The sequence below is a fragment of the Pelobates fuscus genome, chromosome 4 (assembly GCF_036172605.1).
Source record: "Pelobates fuscus isolate aPelFus1 chromosome 4, aPelFus1.pri, whole genome shotgun sequence".
Taxonomy (NCBI): domain Eukaryota; kingdom Metazoa; phylum Chordata; class Amphibia; order Anura; family Pelobatidae; genus Pelobates; species Pelobates fuscus.
Window position 1 is genome coordinate 156,200,772 of NC_086320.1, and position 20,146 is coordinate 156,220,917.

The window sequence follows — 20,146 nt, forward strand, 5'->3', positions numbered from 1 at the left end:
TATAATAATAATTATTAATATGCTTACTGTTGATAATAATAGTTAATAATGTGTGTAAGTTATAGTTTTTTTTTGAATAACTGTTTATTACAATTATATTAGTCTAAATTAACATACGGAACTGTTAAAATGTAATACGGATTGTGACCTTGCATGGTATGCAACTGAGCAGCCTAACTGTATTTATCAATAAAAGGAACAGTCAACATTCAGTCTTACACAAAATGTAACAATATATTATGGGCTGTATATACCGGTAATACTTTTGTGGTAAACACGTAATAACGCCTAGCTGCAATCTTGAATACACAAGCAAACCTGTTTTACAGGATTATACGCAACTGGAATGTAACATTTCCAGCTAAGATTTCTGATGTCAGCATTTATTCCTACTCCCAATGTTCATACACATTGACGCAAACTTAGAGGAACCCTCCAATCACAATAACCACTATAAAGAACTGTAGTAGTTATAGTGTCTGCAGAGCCCTGGCACCCTCTCAGATTAAGTAGTCAACCTGTGTGTGAACAGTTTGGCGACTTACCTGGGGTCTGCCAGTCGCAGCCTCTTCTGGAGCCGGAAACTGCAGCACTAAGCTACTTCTGGCTATGCTAACTGGCTGAGTTTGCTAAGCTCATGCTTTCAACCATTGAGTCGGCTCTGCAAGTGCTGAGCTAAGCTCTGCTAAAGCAGCGTTCTATTTTTTTGGTCATACATATCATTAGCTGTGAAAAATAAACAATTAGCATAGGGACCCATTCCCAGTTTATATTCAATGTTCTAGGGAAGGCAGTGCTGCTACAATGTGATGGAGGCAGTTGCCCTGGGGCAGTGGTTCACAAACTACTCCTCAAATCACACCAACAATCCTGTTTTTCTCAGAAAAAGAAACAAAATAAACATACCAACAAAATGCAGTTAAATACTAGAGGTGCCCACAGATGTTGGACTACCATTCCCATCAAATAAATGGCAAAAAATATGGGAGCATGTAGTTGAATATCATTTTAAGGTTAGACAACCCTGCTCTATACCATAGTGCATGTTAAACCGACTTGAGTCCATGTGAAACATATACAGTGTAGGATAATTATATAGTAATAATATATGATGATATCATAAGGGATTAATGGAAGTTATCCTAAACAAAGTTAATTTCAGATACATTGGAAATCAGGCATACTTTACGATTAACCTTTTCTCTTTTACCATGTTAACTCAGAAGGTGCAGCTGTTCTTAATACGTGACATTAAAAAACATATGCATAAATTCATATACAAGCAAGGTAATCCACTAAAGTGTTTTTTTTTTTATTGAGAATTCAAAATAAATTTAACATTTTTATTCCAAATAGCTAAACTGAAAAACAGGTGACTTATTAGAAGAATATTTTCAATTTGACTATTGTGGTCTAAAATTTAATTTTGCTTTGAATTCCCCTCCCCCCCAAAAAATCTAACTTTAGCGAATTGCTATTCTAAAAGTGAAATGTAACTATTTCTTACTAAAAGTTTTTAACAAGAAAGAAAAAAACAAAAAAACGGAATGCAGTTAAAATGTGTACGTTTAACATAACATACATCATTTTTGGCATAATATTCAATTTTAAGATATTTAAGTCATTTAGCATTTTTACAATCTCTGTTACTGTTTGTTAACGATCCTGGAAAAAAATGTGAGCACAAAACAAGAATTAATAAAAAGAAGGGATTTGCTAAACTATAAAAATGTATAACATGTAAAAGAATGCACTGTATTTTCTATTCTTTTTGTGAAGATTTTTGAATGTTTATACTCCATGGTATAGTAATTATGATAATTTCTCTCATAATAAGAATTTTATCACCTTTATCAGGGTAGCGAAAATGGTCAGGAAATCAATGTGAAATTTAAATTTAATGCCAAAGCAGACCGAAAAAAAAAAAAATTCAAGTCAGCTGTGCTTCAGGTTCAGCTACTTTGGCCTTAAAAGTAAAATTAATTTTGAATTCCCAAAAGTAAATAACCCTGTTAGTAAATCCTATCGCATGGAGTATACTAATAATACAAGTGCTGCAAAAGACAAGAGTATTGCTCATGAGTATTTGTAATTCATTTAAAGCAAAAGATCCTCAGAGACTCACAGAATGGTTGTAATGTGAAATAATTGGCACGTTCCTGTGCATTGTTTGGGTGAGCTCAAATGTTTCATGTACAATTCCTTCTAAGTTATGGAACTATTATGACAATGTGTAAGTTATTTTCTAACATTCTCTAACAACTCTTCATTCTTACATTTTGAAGTCTGATTTTTAATTCAGTATATCTCTCCATTTGGTGAACAAGCCCCAATATGTTTGCTTAGCTTGTTTCCATCTTTCTAATAAAGATTAAATAAAAAAAATTTCCCCTCAAATCCCCCAATACTCATTTTAATTAACAATAGAAATTCGTTGGCACTAAATAAGTACTAATACATCACACTCACTCTGGGGCATTTAACTTCCACAATACACTGATCTAAGTATGTATCCAACTACTCTGTGTGCTGTCTACCCATGAACCGTCCCATTAGTTTTATTTGTTGAACAGTGAATTGAAGAGTATCTAAATATAAACTGCCACATTCCGGCTTAAATAGCCAAGCTGTGACTTTAAGGCAAGTTGAAGAATATTTCAATTTTGTCCTAAAATGTCCATTTTGCTTTCCAATTCACTACAACTCACTCTTTAGTTAATAAACCCTTAAGTATAGGATGTTCAGTAAATTATAATTACAAGACTAACAGAAATTTAAGAAAGTTATTACTTTGTTATAGAACTCTTCACAATTCTCCTGTTTCATCTAGAATACAGCAATCACATCAGACAATAACAATCAATAATATATTAACCCCTCCCTTCCCCCCCATATCTTCACAGACTTACCACTAGTCCCTCTGCATTGTACAGAGACATTCATTTCTATAATTGTTTTGGAGTCAACATGGCTCTGAATAACAGCCAATGAGACGGAGGAAGGAGAATGGAAGGCTCCAGGGATATATAGATATTATATAGGCATGTTTGCAGGCATGCTTGCAATGACACAGATAATACAAACACCTCTTTTAGAAACATTTAAGGGTTCCTCCAAGCACAGTGATTTGAAGTGGTTATAGTGTAGAATTTTAGCTGGACCCCTTCAGTTTCAGTTAATTCCTTTTGCTGCTGGGGTGTTCTGTGCTGGCTAATGTTAGTTCTGTGCAAATTCTATGCACAGAATGTAATTCAAAAGGCTAATAAATGAGGGGCAAGGCTGGCACCCCGTTTCAGCAATCTGCAGAAGCTGCATGCAGTTAAGCCCCCATCATGGGACCCTCAAAACCTGGTAAACAGCTTCTAACGTTTTGCCCCATTACAGGGATCGGTGCAAGCGTATTTATAGCATCATAATGACAACAGCAGCTGTAGTGGTTATGACGCTTGGAGGAACCCTACACTGCTGTAGATTTATATATAATTAAGATGAACCTGTGTTCCCAAAAATACCAGCAGATTCCTTTCGAATATGCCAAATCGGCATATGTGACTTTTTCAAATACCGTATATGTTTTAATTCCATACATAAAGCACGTACAAAAATGTTTATTTGGCCTAATACACTATTTTTTCTGACCCTGTGGGAATAAAATGTACAATTTAATGTTTGATACTTTATCATCCCGAATATTGTCAAACAGTATTTTATCAACAAACTTACTTATCTCTATTAAAATGAACTTGGAAAGACACTGCATGGATTTATTAACCACTTTCCCTAGCCAAACGAGCTCTTTAATGAGTTATTACATGGGATTTGTTCATTATGTTCCTCTCTCATTTTTCTCTATCAAATTTATTATGCAGTTAAATTACTTTTTTATCTGTTGTGCTTATAAAATAAATATTTAGTGTGCAAGTAATATTTGGTGAGACTCAAAGCTCGTCATAATTATAAATGAAAATGCAAGGCAAAGATGAGCATGTTGTGATTGTTTGTACAAAAAAGGCATTTCTTGATGTTTTCAGTTGATATGATATTTGTTTTATGATTTTCTAGAAAATGAGGTTATAAAGGCTTATAAGGTATAATGGTTTGTTAAGTGCTATGTAAATTGAAAAGTAGGAACTTACAGCACACACAGCTTAACGTTATAGATAGATCTCCTATAGATATTGTATATCTAATTTAAGATGTTAACAGTTAAATGTATTTCAGGCAAGCCCAAAAGGTAGAACCCCAGAACTACGACTCCCATAATACTTTGCATGCCTTTAAAATGCTTTAGAATGACAAAGCGTCATGGAAGCTGTAGGTTTAAAACATCTGGGGATCTACCTTTTGGGCACCCCTGACCTATTCTATGCATTTCTTTAACCCCTTAAGGACCAAACTTCTGGAATAAAAGGGAATCAGGACATGTCACACATGTCATGTGTCCTTAAGGGGTTAAAAGAAAGCTGGCTTCCCAAAGCAATATATAAGACCTTATGACTATATATGTCATAAAGCTTGATGACAGAGAGTATTACAGTTTTATAATGAAGATTTATTTATTTTAGTGTATAGTTTCCCTGTGTGTTAGACAGCCTGCTCAACACCTTGAATATGGCCATGTGATTGCACAATATATATTTTAATATCTCAACATCTTTGAGGATCGAGTGCTTTATACAATGTCAAATACCGCAATACAATATCATTTCTGATGTTGCTCGTGTAGAATACTGCAATGTAATTTAAATGCAGGCAATACTAAGTTTAATAGGGTTAAACCCTCATTTTGGGGTTTGTATATGTAGGCATTTCAAATAACTGATTAGCCCATCATTTCTGCAGGTTCAGTGACCAACTTGGACCCATCCCATGATGTCTTGAACTGTTCAGGAACAGGAAATTCTTTCTGTGGTGAGACAAAATAAACAGTGGAAATTAGATAAACTCTGGGATATGATACATCCACAGGAGAGAATGTCATTAAAGATGCATGAATGGCAAAGCCTTTAGAACTCTGAAAGCTGAGGGATTATGGACTACAACTAGCTTTAACTCCCAGGAAGCAGTTGTGGTACCACAAAGACCTTCATTCTGTGAATGCCATCCTGACACATTGTTTTTTTGCTGACCTTTTCCTTTCCATAAATGTTGGCTCCCTAGAGTTTAAAAATCTAGCTTTCATTTTACCACTAAGCATTCAGCGTAACACTCATATTGTGCTTTTATACAGACATTTCTGCATGAATGATCACTTTTAGCTTTAATATTCAATAACTATTTTCAACTCATTTATTTAGTATAGATTAAGCAAATGCAAGGTGTTTACTGTTAACATTTTTTGCTGCTGGTTTCCTTTCTGTTAAGTCAAAGAACAAACTCTATTGAAACTATTTGCTAAACCTCCTAAATCCATGTCATAATCAAATGATGTCATAATCAAATTCAGACAACTTGCTTCAATTCTCCTCTTCTCTATGCGGACGGCCTTGTGTAGAGGACAGAGTTTTTAACTGTGATTGACAGGTGGCGAAAGATGCAGGTACCCAATTGCAGAATAAAAAGGTCTCAATTTCTATATTTAAATTCACTTTTTAACACCTCAGAAATACATATTTATCAAATATAGGGATAAACTAACATAATATAAAAATGCATAAACTTTGGCAATGTCAGTCTACAACTGCACCATTATTACATTCCCCCTAAAAACGCTTGCTCTCTAACATAGCAATGTAGAAAAGATATAGGAATTACATGATTACTATCATTGTATAACAGATGCTTTCTGTACACTTCATTAGTGTATATGTGTTTGTTTTCCTTACTTCTTTCTTCTACATGTTTTCTTTTTTTATTAAAGTAAAATTGATAAAATACAATGCATTTATGATGGAGATAAAATGTCATGAACTGTTAAAGCCAAAAGCAAGAATATTTTCTGCCAGATAGTGTCCACGACTGAAGTATGCGGGGTATTCCAGTCTGTAACAATCATCCCATCCCTCAATGAAATAGAATTGGTAACATACTAGGTCCCCTCTACTGGCAACATCCGAACCCAAATGAGCAGACCACATGACCAGGTGGTTTCACCGCTTGGATGTCAATGCTGTAACCAAGAGTCTCAATCAGGTCAGTGTGAAAAAGAATGAACCTGCAAAGACGTCGGTCTGTTTTACCCTGCTCTAATGAAGTAAGTATCCTAAGTGTGATTTTGAATTAAAAAAAATAAGTAATTATGAATTTTATTAGGTAAACTGTTACATTATAGAAAACAGACTTGATTACAACAGTACAAAAAAACAAACAAAAAAAACATCTTACATAATCTCCATCGTGCGGGACAAGGATGTTCATCTCAGACGATTTGGCACTCACGATCTCGCAGTCTATTGAATGTTCACTCAGGTATACATGACAGCCGTCTGTCTTGTTGATTGAAATGGTTGGCACTTTCCCTATAACCTTATAAACAGCAGCATAATGAATTTGTGTGGATACCATAATCAAACCAGCAATTTAACAACAAATATAAAGAATGAGTTCTGAATCTATGTGAAAGCGTATTCAGAGTAATAGCAATAACCTAGAGCAGGAGTAGGCCACCTTCAGCCCTCCAAATGTTGTGGACTACATCTCCCATAATGCTCTTACAGCCATGATGCTGGCAAAGTATCAGGAGAGATATAGTCCACAGCATATGGAATGCCGGAGCCTGACCTAGAGGGTTCACTGAACTCTAATCACCATAATTACTGTAGCACGCTCTACCTTTCAACTTTGGGGATGTAATACACCCAGAGTAATGGATTCTTGTGGGCCTTGACCACAATAAAGGCTTACTCCAAGCATCATAACCACTACAGTCTGCTCCAGTGTTTTTGATACTAGGTAAACCCTGGCAAGGTTCCCCAGTTATGGGTCTTTATAAAGCACCAGGTCTCCTCTACTGTGACTAAGTGATTAAGATACCAGGAGTGCCCTGGTGAGATTTCCCAGAAATAGGGAAAACCAATTAAAATGTTTTTCTTTCTTCTTGGGTCTCCAAAGGGCTTTGGGTTGCCTCGAAAGCCTGAAAGGCGCGTCTTACTTCTACTAAACTGCAGAAGCCAGATGCCTTTCCCGCCAGTCATTTAGTTTCAGCTAATCGGTACTAATAAAATTGCTTGGGGTAAGTTACACCTACAGCAGCACCTTAACTATATCTGTATGTGCTATGTTTAAAACTGAAATGCTGCACATACAGTCTCCAAGCACCAAGATCACTTCAAATCACTTAAGTGGCCATGGTACCTGGCGTGAACCTTTAAGATGAAAAACAAATGTCACATAACTAAAAAAACAAAAACCCAATAACTAAAGGGACACTGTAAGCTTCAAAAATGTTATCTTAATGAAGATGTTTTAGTGTATAGACCATTTTCACACAATCTCACTGCTCAATTATCTACTATTTAGGAGTTCAATCACTTTGCTTATGCAGCCCTTGTCACACCTTTGCTGTCTGGCACTCACACAGCATCCGTACACAATTCATGAAATAGAGTCTATTTTTTTTTTTATTCCCTTATTGCAAAATGTGTTTAAGTTAGAATGTATTACCTCCTGCTATTTTAATAATTGTGATTTAAATTCAATCGACAGAGCAGGTGATACAGCAGGTGATACAAACGTCTAAAGTAAACACACTGTATTGTAAGATGTGACTGAAAATAAAAGCAGAGGTTTGACTAGAGCTGCATAAACTAAGTGATTTACCTCCTAAATGGGGCATCATCTAAACACAGAATACAAGAATTATTAAACACAACTGAGATTGTGTTCTGTTCACAATTTTGGGTTTGAGTTCTGTTACTAAATGGTGATAAGTTCTCCTGGAAGAATAAATCAAATTTAGCATTCAACAAAAATAAGTGAACATTCATACAATATCCACTGGAAAACAAACAAGAATTGTATCAACTACTAATCTTAGAGAGAGTGACGATCACAGATGTCTCTAACAACTGTATGTTGGGCTGTGTTTGAACCGATCTCTAGTTTGATTTAATGTTTACCTGTATCTGAACATCTCTTGAGTTAATTACTTCTACAATTCCCACGACATCATCAAACACAAGACCCAGCTTTCTGCAGTTATCTGAAACCAAAGAAATTAATATAAACAGCCTGTCACCGTAATTAAAAACAAATAGAGTGGTCCATTTTATTTTACTTTTTTTTTTTTTTTTTTAACAATGATTTAAATTATGTACAGGACATCAGCAAGGAGACCCATTCTTCAATATTATTATAATTAATACAGCATACATTCTAGAAAGGCACTTTTATTAGAATCTCTCCATTGTTGTAGGGGCCCTATTCCTATGTTTCTCAAATAATAAATAATAAAGAAAACTACTCTGAAATAGCATATTCAGTACAGGTGCGTTATACTTACCCAATGCTGTCTCCTTTAGCCACTACTGGTGCTTCATCCACCAGGAGCCCAGGTCAGTGCTGTACTCACGTGCATGTACTCACGTGCATGTATGAGAATACGACACTAATATACTTACTGCAGGAGCCTCCATACATACCCCATTGTGATGAGCAAGATAATGCCTTAGGGGAGGAAGGGACAAAAGTTGATGGAAGGTGATGCACTACCTTTTGTCAAGTTTTGTCCCTACTCTGTCTTATGATATATTTTACCTATGTTGTCATTTCAACTACATAGTCGTTATGATCATTTCAGAAAGATTTTTTCTAGGGATTGACCAGTATAATTTTTCCAGAGCCAAATGATGATACAGATTTCAGTCTCTTTCGGGCCAACTGAAGATAACCATTACCAATACTCTGTACATATAAAGTTTTGAAAAGCTACACAATTTCTACACAAATCTGGCATTAAGTAAAAATGCTCACAACAATCACAGTTCTATCATTCTCAGGCAACTAGTGCATGCTGGGATAAGTGAGATCCCAGTATGTACAGTGCTGTTACTGAAAGGAATGTGATTGATGACAGCATCATACTCCTATCTGCCTGAGACAGCCAGCCCAGTATATTACAGTAGATTATTCACTGTCTCACCGCCGCATGGGGAGACTCACAGGAAGCGGTGATGTGAGGTCCCGATGTGGTGCCTTATTCACTGACGTCTAGAGTTTCTGGATGTGGAAGATGATGTGCGGTGACTGGGATAAGTAAGTACATTATTGATAAGACTGGTGAATTACAAGAATAATTATCAGAAATATTGTCTCTAATAAACGAATGATCCCTAATGTGATCTTTATGATATACTCTAAAAGAAATTTAGGTTTACAGAATTGCTTTAACCCCTTAAGGACCAAACTTCTGGAATAAAAGGGAATCATGACATGTCATGTGTCCTTAAGGGGTTAAAGGGGTCAATTTTAATATAATAAGTACTAAATACAATTCTGAAAAGCACTTTCATTATACTCTCTCCATTGTTAAAGGGGTTACACAGGGAAAAGCAGTGATCCTACCATATGTTGCAATGAAACAAATAATGGAGAGTACCGGTAGGTGCCTGAGGTCTGGATGAATTTGATGTGCTTGAGTCAACCAATGGGGACACAAGAAAATAGCATGGGGACCCGATTTTGAGTATTGACATAGGGGTTAAAAACCAATGCAGTAACAAAAAGATGCTTTCCTATGGGGCTTTGGATGATGCTGGATGTCTCCATGCATAGTGTGAGGACGTCCAGCATCAGTTAGGCGATCAAAAGTCGCCTAAAAGCCTGGAAGTCCCTCTAGTGGCTGTCTGTTTTTTTCTTTAAAACTGCAATAATTATCTTTGCCGAGTTAAGGGACCTGGGACTATGCACTCAGACCACTTCAATAAGATGAAGGTGCCTGTAGTGTCCCTTTAAACCATGGTTTAAGTAAAATCTATAACCCAATAAAAACTAAACATGAATGAATTAGAATATTTTGTCTATTCTTTACTTTTTAACAGAAGCGATTTTCATGAATCCCATCTATTAACGTAACTATCCAACAATGAATGGATGTTTTTTAAGCAACAATAAATAGTCAATAGAGAAAACATATCTTGATCACAATTTGATCAACTCACCAATTATAATTGAATTTATTTTCCCTTTTATGTGTACTGTTGTATTCTTGCACTTAAAAATGTAAGCAACTTGTTTCAGCTCCGTTTCATCAATTACTAAGCCACTTATTCCCTCCTGATACTCCTGGAATACAAAAGGACACAAATTAGAGCCTTTATTAATATTTTTCATTCTTTACATAGAGATTCAATAGATCAGGGACCACAAATTACATCATCCCATCCCAGGAAGAAGTGTGGCCAGTCAGAAGCTGCTCATTCCAGCAATGCAAAGAGTAACTAGTTGTTTAGCCCTCCTTAAAGAGATCAGATATGCCTACACGTGACATAACTCACTCATTCCAAATCTGTCAATCCTCCTGTTCAGATTCACTCTGTGTAACAGGGTTGCGAAAGACTAGCATATTTCAAAACTCTCTGTGTACAGCCCCAGCTCAGAGTCATTTCTTGGACTTCTAGCTCAGATATCATTTTTTTTACTTACAGAAACTATAAACTGAACTACAACTCTCACAAATATTTGCTGTGCTTTCTGCATACATGTGTAAATGGATACATTGAACATATTTGGATTTCCTCCAAAGAGTGTCTATAGATACCCTGGGTATCCAGAGCAAAGGGCTAGCTAGTAATAACTGAATGCATAGTAAACATATTCTTTGTGTCCTAATGACCTGGTTCTAGTGTCAACACCATGATTATGCAAGTAACCATATCTGCCTGAAGAAAAACATGTTTACCATTGAATTTCTATATTAAATCCCAATTGTAATGAGTAAAATGTTTATGTGTATATCTCTGGTGTGCTTCTTTTGCCTGTTTTGGAAGATGGAACTAGATTCTTAAAGTAAGAACATTAATTGATTACCACATTAAGCAACAGACCACACTAATAAGCAGTGGCTGATGGTAAAGTTTTAAGATGGTGGGGCATCCTCCAGAATTTTACTCCTGCCCATAGAGTACAGAGATACTCATGCAATACAGAGAGATGAGCATGATACAGAAATGCTCATACAATAAAACAAGCTGGGCACAACATAACGATATCTATAACATACATAGAGCTGAGCACAATATAGAGATAACTATACCACAAGCAGAGCTGAGAAAAATATAGTTGTAATACACAGAGCTGGGCACAATACAAATATATCTATACAATAAAGAGAGCTGGGAAGCCTACAGAGATACCAATAGAGCAGGTTGAACTGAGAAAAATACAGAGAAATAAAACACACAGCTGGGCACAATAAGGAGATAACATAACTATCGCACAGAGCCAGGATCACTGTGCTGGATTACACAGAGCTGCAATAAAGAGATATTCACACAGTACATGTCTGTTAAATGCTTTAGTACTCTCCTTTTTTATCTTTCTAGCCTTCTCTTTGCTCTCCCTTCCGTAGTGCTCCTGCTATGATTACTTTAGCTTTCTATTAAATATTGCTGCTGTTATGAAACATGTCAGCTACTCCATTAGCTCTTAGCACACAGTGTGCACATGGTTAAAGCATCAAGATACTGATAGACTTCAACCATTTTAGCTACTCCGGACCATGTTAGCTCACACGACACAGTATACACAGGGTTAAAATTGCAGAATTCTGATAGACTCTTTATTAACTTTGCAGCTGGCAATATAATTAATCTGCAGTGTAATATGGAGCCAAAAGGAAGCTGACATAGTTAACCAAATTAACAATCATTCTAGGTTAAAACAGATTGAAATCACAATTAGATCAGTCCTCAGAGTTGCAGCCCCAGTCCTGCAGTTTGAAGCTTCACAACTTGGCAACTAGCCCCAGCATGAGTTTCTCGGGTCTCCACTGTAGAGTGACTGAGCACTTTAAAGAACATGGTGAGTATGTGCAGTAAGAGTTATTAAAATTATTAGTTCCAGGCAGCACAGTGCTCTGTGTCAGAAATGCCCCTGCCAGTCTCAGCCCTGGGTCCCTGGCTTTACAAATATTAATTATATATTTGAATAAATTCCCTTGCTTAATCATCCCTCAGACAATCACTATGGCTATTGGGTGAGAGAAAAGGATAATATAATCCTTTTCTCTCCCCCAAAATTAGACTGGAGCTGCTGCTCTTTTGCTCTCTCTGTGTTACGTTCAAGATGGTTTCTTGCTTCACTCTCCTGTGTGCACAATAACCCTACCCTATGGTGCTATCAGCTAATGATGGACTCTGAATGGAGAGGCCAACAGCATGCCTCGACTCATGGGAAGCTGGCTCTGCTACCCGAATGGCAACTCAATGGAAATTCCTTCTTCTTTTAGGCAGGTGCAGAACCTGCTTAAACAGAGCAGATTTCAAACCAGACCAATTTGTATGACATGTTTAGATGCTCTCACGTAAGCTTCTTCAAACAGCTACAAGGGGCCTTGCAGAACTGAAACCTATTACAGAATTAAAGAGACACTAATATGTTTCCATATCCTTTTGGCTTACCATTCTCCCCTTCAGAAAAATAATTTTCACATTGTTGTATCTAATAGTTATTATTTTATATACTTTTACACATACTTACTAAAAGGTGTGGATTCATTACAAATGTATTTAAAGAGACACTATAGTCACCAGAATAACTATAGCTTAATGTATTGTTCTGGTAGGTATAGTCAGTTTTTGAAGGGTTTTTGCAGTAAACACTTTCTTTTCAGAGAAAAGGCAATGTTTACATTACATCCTAGGGACATTCTGCATAGAGACTCTGAACTTTGGAGACACTGGTTCAATGCATCTAGATGAGGAGATGCTGATTGGCCAGGGTGGTATTTGGCTCCACCCCTACCCTGATGAGATCAACAGAATAGACAATTTTAGCCAATCCAAACCTTTCCTATGGGAAGGCATTGTGATTAGCTGAGATCATCACTTCTGAGCCAAGGAGGCAGTTTAGAGGCAGAGCCAGCACCAGCAGACTGGAGATTGTACCAAATTTATAGGGGCAAGGGGAGGCCAGGGGGCTAGAAAGTGTTTTTAACACTATAGGGTCAGGAATACATGTTTGTGTTCCTGACCCTATAGTGTTTCTTTAAACAAACAGTTGCCATGAATCTTAGAACACAAGTTTTAAACTAGACCAATTTTTATTGTCAGTTTGACTGACATGCAAAAGGACAGCATTTGAGCAACATAAATCTTACCACTCTCCATTTCTTTCCTTCCAGTTCCAGCACAGGAGAATATTTCTGTAAAGGAGGTGCCTTTGGAGAAGTGGGGCTTGGAGTGTGACTCTTTGAGGGGGATCGGTTTTGACTTGCTTGACCACGTAGTTTGGGGTTCTTATGTGTCTTCTGATCATCAGAAACATGTTTCAGCCCTGCAAATGTGTGATACAGATAAGCTGCAAAATTTTTGAAACTTCTCATGATATTCAATTTATTATATCACTATAATGTGATAATTCAACTAATCCATGGTGGGAAGAGCAGGGGGTCCAAAGAAACCCTACAGCAATTGTCAAAGCCCCAAAAAAGGGTTATATTTTCCCTTACTGATCATTACCAATTATTTCATACAAGAAAGTTAAAAGCATCCATTTTGTTTTCTTACCTTTTGTAATTTCTTCTCCTTGGTTGAGTTGGGCAAACAAGGCAGATCGATCTTGAGAGGCATCATCTTTGGATTTGGGAGACTGAGAGTCAGATAATATTGATAGACAAGGTGGTGGAGGAGGAGGTGGAGGTGGAGGATGACATGATCCCGATGTTGCATTTTGCTCTTGTGGTTCCCCTTTAGCAATTGGTGGAGTTGAAAATACCTGCAAGACATATATTTACTCAGCAAAAAACATTTCATATATATATATATATATATATATATATATATATATTAAAAAAAACAATAACTATGCTATGTATTATATGTACAATACAATAAACAATGCAAAGACCTAAAAAGTAATATATATAAAGTATATATATATAAATGAAAAATTGTCACTCTGCTCAATCAAATATATTAACAAACATAAACAGACCAGGGTGCTTCCCAGCGCTCAATATGTAACAATACTAGAAATGACGAGAGCACTCTCTGGATTTGAAGAAAAATTAAATTCAGTGTAATAAAATTTGCATGAAAAAAAATCAATCAACGTTTCGACCACTATATGGTCTTTATCAATATCTTGATAAAGACCATTATAGTGGTCGAAACTTTGATAGATTTTTTTCATGATCTTGATAAAGACCAAGGCCGTTGATTGATTTTGTCAATATCTTGATAAAGACCACATGGTAGTCGAAACGTTGATTTATTTTTTCATGCAAATTTGAATACATTGAATTGATTTTTTCTTCAAATCCAGAGTGTTCTCGTCATTTCTAGTATTGTTTTATATATATATATATATATATACAAATGGAAAGAGTGCACTCGAAAGGTCTTCGTAAAAATATAAACAATTTATTGTGCAAAACTTCAAAGACATACAAGTCGACGTTTCAGTCCTCGTAGGACTTTTTTCAAGACAATGAAAGGCGGGAAAAGAAGTGATTTAAATATACCATACATGTGATTTGATTGGAGAGTAGGTTATATGAAAGAGAGGCTGTGCAAACGTGAAAGCAATTGCCTAAATATGAGATAGAAGTTAACCCCTTAAGTGCCTATTGGAAAGGCCAGTAAGTGAGTGTGGTTACGGCCAAGTGTTTAATAATCTGCTCTCGCAAACATATTAAAATACAAGGATAGGAGATATCAAAGCCACCATAGCATATCAAAATATATTAAGATTCTACTTAGGTATTTAGGCTAATTTGTTAATCAAAATTTAGACAAAATGATATAAACAATAACATAAGATGGCTACATTTCTGAATTGGAGTTCCAAGTGCCAAATGGTTGCAGATCTAACTATAGATACATTGCAGAAAAGGCTTCAGAGTATATATTTAGATAACCATAGGAATACATTATATATACTTAGCTACATTACAAATTAACGACTATTCGGTCTATGAAGTATAACAGGAGTATCCCTTAACCAATGTACCTAGCTAAATTAATATAAATATATGCATGGTCTAACGGAAGACTCATGAACTAATCACAGATAATGGTTTCTCTGTGACATTTCATACAGATATATACTAATTACTGCTATATACGTAAAATATGTGGCATCTTTATCTTTTCGGAATAAAGCAGTTGAGTGGGTTGATCTCATTGAGTCCCCCCGGGGATAAAGTCCCTAATGTGAAGATCCAAAAGGCTTCTCTTTGAAGAAGTAGAACGTCTCTGTCACCCCCCCTGTTCGGGGCCGGAACATGTTCAATGCCCATAAATTTCAATGTGGGCAGTGTATGCCCTGTTTCCAGGAAATGTTTGGCTATGGGAGTGGTTGCTATGCCGCTGGATAACGCTGTCCTGATGGTAGATCTGTGTCCCCTCATGCGCTCCCTGAGGTCATTGGACGTTTTGCCGATATACATGAGTCCACATGGGCAGGTGATGCGGTAAACTACGTGTGTGGTGGTACACGTGATCCTTTGCCGTATCCTATATTCTTTACCTGAGCGAGGGTGGTAGAACGCTTTGCCCGGAGTCATACTATTGCAAGCCGTGCACTTTAAACAACGATAACAGCCTGGATTTTGAACAGACCGATGCGCCATTGATGTATCTGTATGAACCAGATAATCTCTCAGGTTCCTGTTCCTCCTATAACTAATCATAGGGGTATTCTGGAATGTCATCGGTAGTGTCTTATCTTTTTTAAGAACCTCCCAGTTGTGTCTTATTTTTTGGGACATCTCGCCCGATAGTGAATGGAACGTTTGGGGGAAGATCATTCTACTTTGGTTGTTCTTGATTTTAGGGCCATCAGTGTAGTTTTTAAGTGCTTTTGAATATGCACACTCCAGCATATGTCTTGGATATCCGCGTTGTGAGAATTTTTCAAACATTTCTTGCACCTGATTTGCAGCTTTTATGGAGTCAGAGTTGTTCCTCAGTATTCTCATAAATTGGGATACCGGTAAAGATTTTATGAGGTTGGGTGGATGGTGGCTAATGGCATGTAATAACGTATTGCGGTCAGTCTCCTTTGCAAATAAAGTATACCCCAGCTTATTGTTTTCTATAAAGATACGAAGATCCAGAAAATCAATTTGTTTGTTGTTGATTTGATGGGTAAGTCTTACTGGTAAGTCCAGTTGATTCAGTGACCGTATCATGTCATGTAGACTTTGTTCCTCGCCCGTCCATATGATGAACACATCATCGATGTATCTCAGGTATTTCAGGATATGTTGACCATATTTTTGGAGAATGTGTACTTGTTCGTATGCATGCATGTATGCATTGGCATACATGGGTGCCATGGGGGCACCCATCGATGTCCCGGATATTTGTATGTAGAATGCTTTCTCAAAGCGAAAGTAATTGAGTGTAAGACATAATTCCAGTAATTCAAGTATATATTCAATCGGGGGCTCTATACGTTCTTGGTACTGTATTAATACTTGGCGCATCGCCTGGATTCCCTCCTCGTGGGGAATTATGGTGTATAAGCTGCTTACATCAATGGCTGCTAGGAAGACTCCTTGTGGGGGGAGTTCTATAGAGTTTAAGGCTGCTATGACTTGCGCCGAGTCTTTGACATAGGTAGGTAGTGACATTACCGGTTTTTTAAATTTTGTGTCTAACCATTTTCCTATGGGTTCTAACAGTCCCCCGATCGCCGATACTATCGGTCGTCCGGGACGACCGATAGTATCGGCGATCGGGGGACTGTTAGAACCCATAGGAAAATGGTTAGACACAAAATTTAAAAAACCGGTAATGTCACTACCTACCTATGTCAAAGACTCGGCGCAAGTCATAGCAGCCTTAAACTCTATAGAACTCCCCCCACAAGGAGTCTTCCTAGCAGCCATTGATGTAAGCAGCTTATACACCATAATTCCCCACGAGGAGGGAATCCAGGCGATGCGCCAAGTATTAATACAGTACCAAGAACGTATAGAGCCCCCGATTGAATATATACTTGAATTACTGGAATTATGTCTTACACTCAATTACTTTCGCTTTGAGAAAGCATTCTACATACAAATATCCGGGACATCGATGGGTGCCCCCATGGCACCCATGTATGCCAATGCATACATGCATGCATACGAACAAGTACACATTCTCCAAAAATATGGTCAACATATCCTGAAATACCTGAGATACATCGATGATGTGTTCATCATATGGACGGGCGAGGAACAAAGTCTACATGACATGATACGGTCACTGAATCAACTGGACTTACCAGTAAGACTTACCCATCAAATCAACAACAAACAAATTGATTTTCTGGATCTTCGTATCTTTATAGAAAACAATAAGCTGGGGTATACTTTATTTGCAAAGGAGACTGACCGCAATACGTTATTACATGCCATTAGCCACCATCCACCCAACCTCATAAAATCTTTACCGGTATCCCAATTTATGAGAATACTGAGGAACAACTCTGACTCCATAAAAGCTGCAAATCAGGTGCAAGAAATGTTTGAAAAATTCTCACAACGCGGATATCCAAGACATATGCTGGAGTGTGCATATTCAAAAGCACTTAAAAACTACACTGATGGCCCTAAAATCAAGAACAACCAAAGTAGAATGATCTTCCCCCAAACGTTCCATTCACTATCGGGCGAGATGTCCCAAAAAATAAGACACAACTGGGAGGTTCTTAAAAAAGATAAGACACTACCGATGACATTCCAGAATACCCCTATGATTAGTTATAGGAGGAACAGGAACCTGAGAGATTATCTGGTTCATACAGATACATCAATGGCGCATCGGTCTGTTCAAAATCCAGGCTGTTATCGTTGTTTAAAGTGCACGGCTTGCAATAGTATGACTCCGGGCAAAGCGTTCTACCACCCTCGCTCAGGTAAAGAATATAGGATACGGCAAAGGATCACGTGTACCACCACACACGTAGTTTACCGCATCACCTGCCCATGTGGACTCATGTATATCGGCAAAACGTCCAATGACCTCAGGGAGCGCATGAGGGGACACAGATCTACCATCAGGACAGCGTTATCCAGCGGCATAGCAACCACTCCCATAGCCAAACATTTCCTGGAAACAGGGCATACACTGCCCACATTGAAATTTATGGGCATTGAACATGTTCCGGCCCCGAACAGGGGGGGTGACAGAGACGTTCTACTTCTTCAAAGAGAAGCCTTTTGGATCTTCACATTAGGGACTTTATCCCCGGGGGGACTCAATGAGATCAACCCACTCAACTGCTTTATTCCGAAAAGATAAAGATGCCACATATTTTACGTATATAGCAGTAATTAGTATATATCTGTATGAAATGTCACAGAGAAACCATTATCTGTGATTAGTTCATGAGTCTTCCGTTAGACCATGCATATATTTATATTAATTTAGCTAGGTACATTGGTTAAGGGATACTCCTGTTATACTTCATAGACCGAATAGTCGTTAATTTGTAATGTAGCTAAGTATATATAATGTATTCCTATGGTTATCTAAATATATACTCTGAAGCCTTTTCTGCAATGTATCTATAGTTAGATCTGCAACCATTTGGCACTTGGAACTCCAATTCAGAAATGTAGCCATCTTATGTTATTGTTTATATCATTTTGTCTAAATTTTGATTAACAAATTAGCCTAAATACCTAAGTAGAATCTTAATATATTTTGATATGCTATGGTGGCTTTGATATCTCCTATCCTTGTATTTTAATATGTTTGCGAGAGCAGATTATTAAACACTTGGCCGTAACCACACTCACTTACTGGCCTTTCCAATAGGCACTTAAGGGGTTAACTTCTATCTCATATTTAGGCAATTGCTTTCACGTTTGCACAGCCTCTCTTTCATATAACCTACTCTCCAATCAAATCACATGTATGGTATATTTAAATCACTTCTTTTCCCGCCTTTCATTGTCTTGAAAAAAGTCCTACGAGGACTGAAACGTCGACTTGTATGTCTTTGAAGTTTGGCACAATAAATTGTTTATATTTTTACGAAGACCTTTCGAGTGCACTCTTTCCATTTGTATATATTGAAGGCTGAGGCAGCACCGAGGCAAGTACAAGACCGGTACATTGAGTGCGGGATATTTGCAGTTTATATATATATATATATATATATATATATATATGTATATATATATATATATATATATATATATATATATATATATATATATATATATACATATATTTCAAAGTCAACCAATACTACATATAGACAAGCCTACCAACTGATTATTCTTCACCCCTACTGAAATCTATCATCTATACATGGACTACAAACTTTATGTGACCACGTGAAGCACAAAAAAGGTTAATAACTAAAGTGAATTTCAAGTGAATTTGAAATTTAAGGCCAATTTAGCTGAGTTTTAAACATTCTCCAAGCCAGATATGCTCCCAGTTTGGCTATGTTGGTCTAAAATTTGATATTCCACTTTAATTCCCGACAATTCTCACTTTAGTGAATAACCCTGAAGGTGTTCATGCTTATTAACTACATTTGTAATAATAAACATGTTAAGTGGAATATTGAAAGGTGCTTATGTCCAATTTTTTATAATCCATTTTTTCATTACAACAACTGACAATACCACTATATATTTTTTTGTCGTGCAGGTAGGTACATTTCAATATCGAACGCCACAACAGCGTATACATTGTATACAAGTTAGACAGTGGCATGAGTATATGCACATTTTTTTGGTGAGACATAGACAAGCTTAATCTAATTTATGAGTATTCATAGTAAAATTTAGTATGTGTGTGAAGTAGGAGTGGAATACAGGAGAATTGTGTAGGTTAGGCTGGCTATAGAATGATAGTGAGTAGCATGTGTGGTTATCTTTGAGCTCAGGCAATAATAGATCATCTTGATTGCTATGATGCTGTGAGCTAGTTAGGTGTGCCTGTGTAGTGTTACTCGTGGGATTAACCCCTGGGTTGCACCATCATATTGTAGTATGTGATTATAGAAATGCATGCATTCAGAGAAACAATAAAAACAT

At 36.9% G+C, this 20,146-nt stretch overlaps 1 protein-coding gene across 2 annotated transcripts in view; it reads right to left on the minus strand.

Moving 5' to 3' along the window:
• Positions 1-4,424: 4,424 nt before the first annotated feature.
• CAP2 (cyclase associated actin cytoskeleton regulatory protein 2) overlaps positions 4,425-20,146 on the minus strand; it is a 186,982-nt gene continuing 171,260 nt past the window's right edge. For both annotated transcript variants that reach the window (XM_063451696.1, XM_063451695.1), the window contains exons 8-13: positions 13,665-13,872; positions 13,256-13,431; positions 10,098-10,221; positions 8,058-8,140; positions 6,325-6,465; positions 4,425-4,906 (exon numbers count right to left, since the gene is read on the minus strand). In XM_063451696.1, the coding sequence (XP_063307766.1) occupies positions 4,823-4,906; positions 6,325-6,465; positions 8,058-8,140; positions 10,098-10,221; positions 13,256-13,431; positions 13,665-13,872 (816 nt within the window). In that variant the 3' untranslated portion in view covers positions 4,425-4,822. The remainder of the gene's footprint in view (positions 4,907-6,324; positions 6,466-8,057; positions 8,141-10,097; positions 10,222-13,255; positions 13,432-13,664; positions 13,873-20,146) is intronic.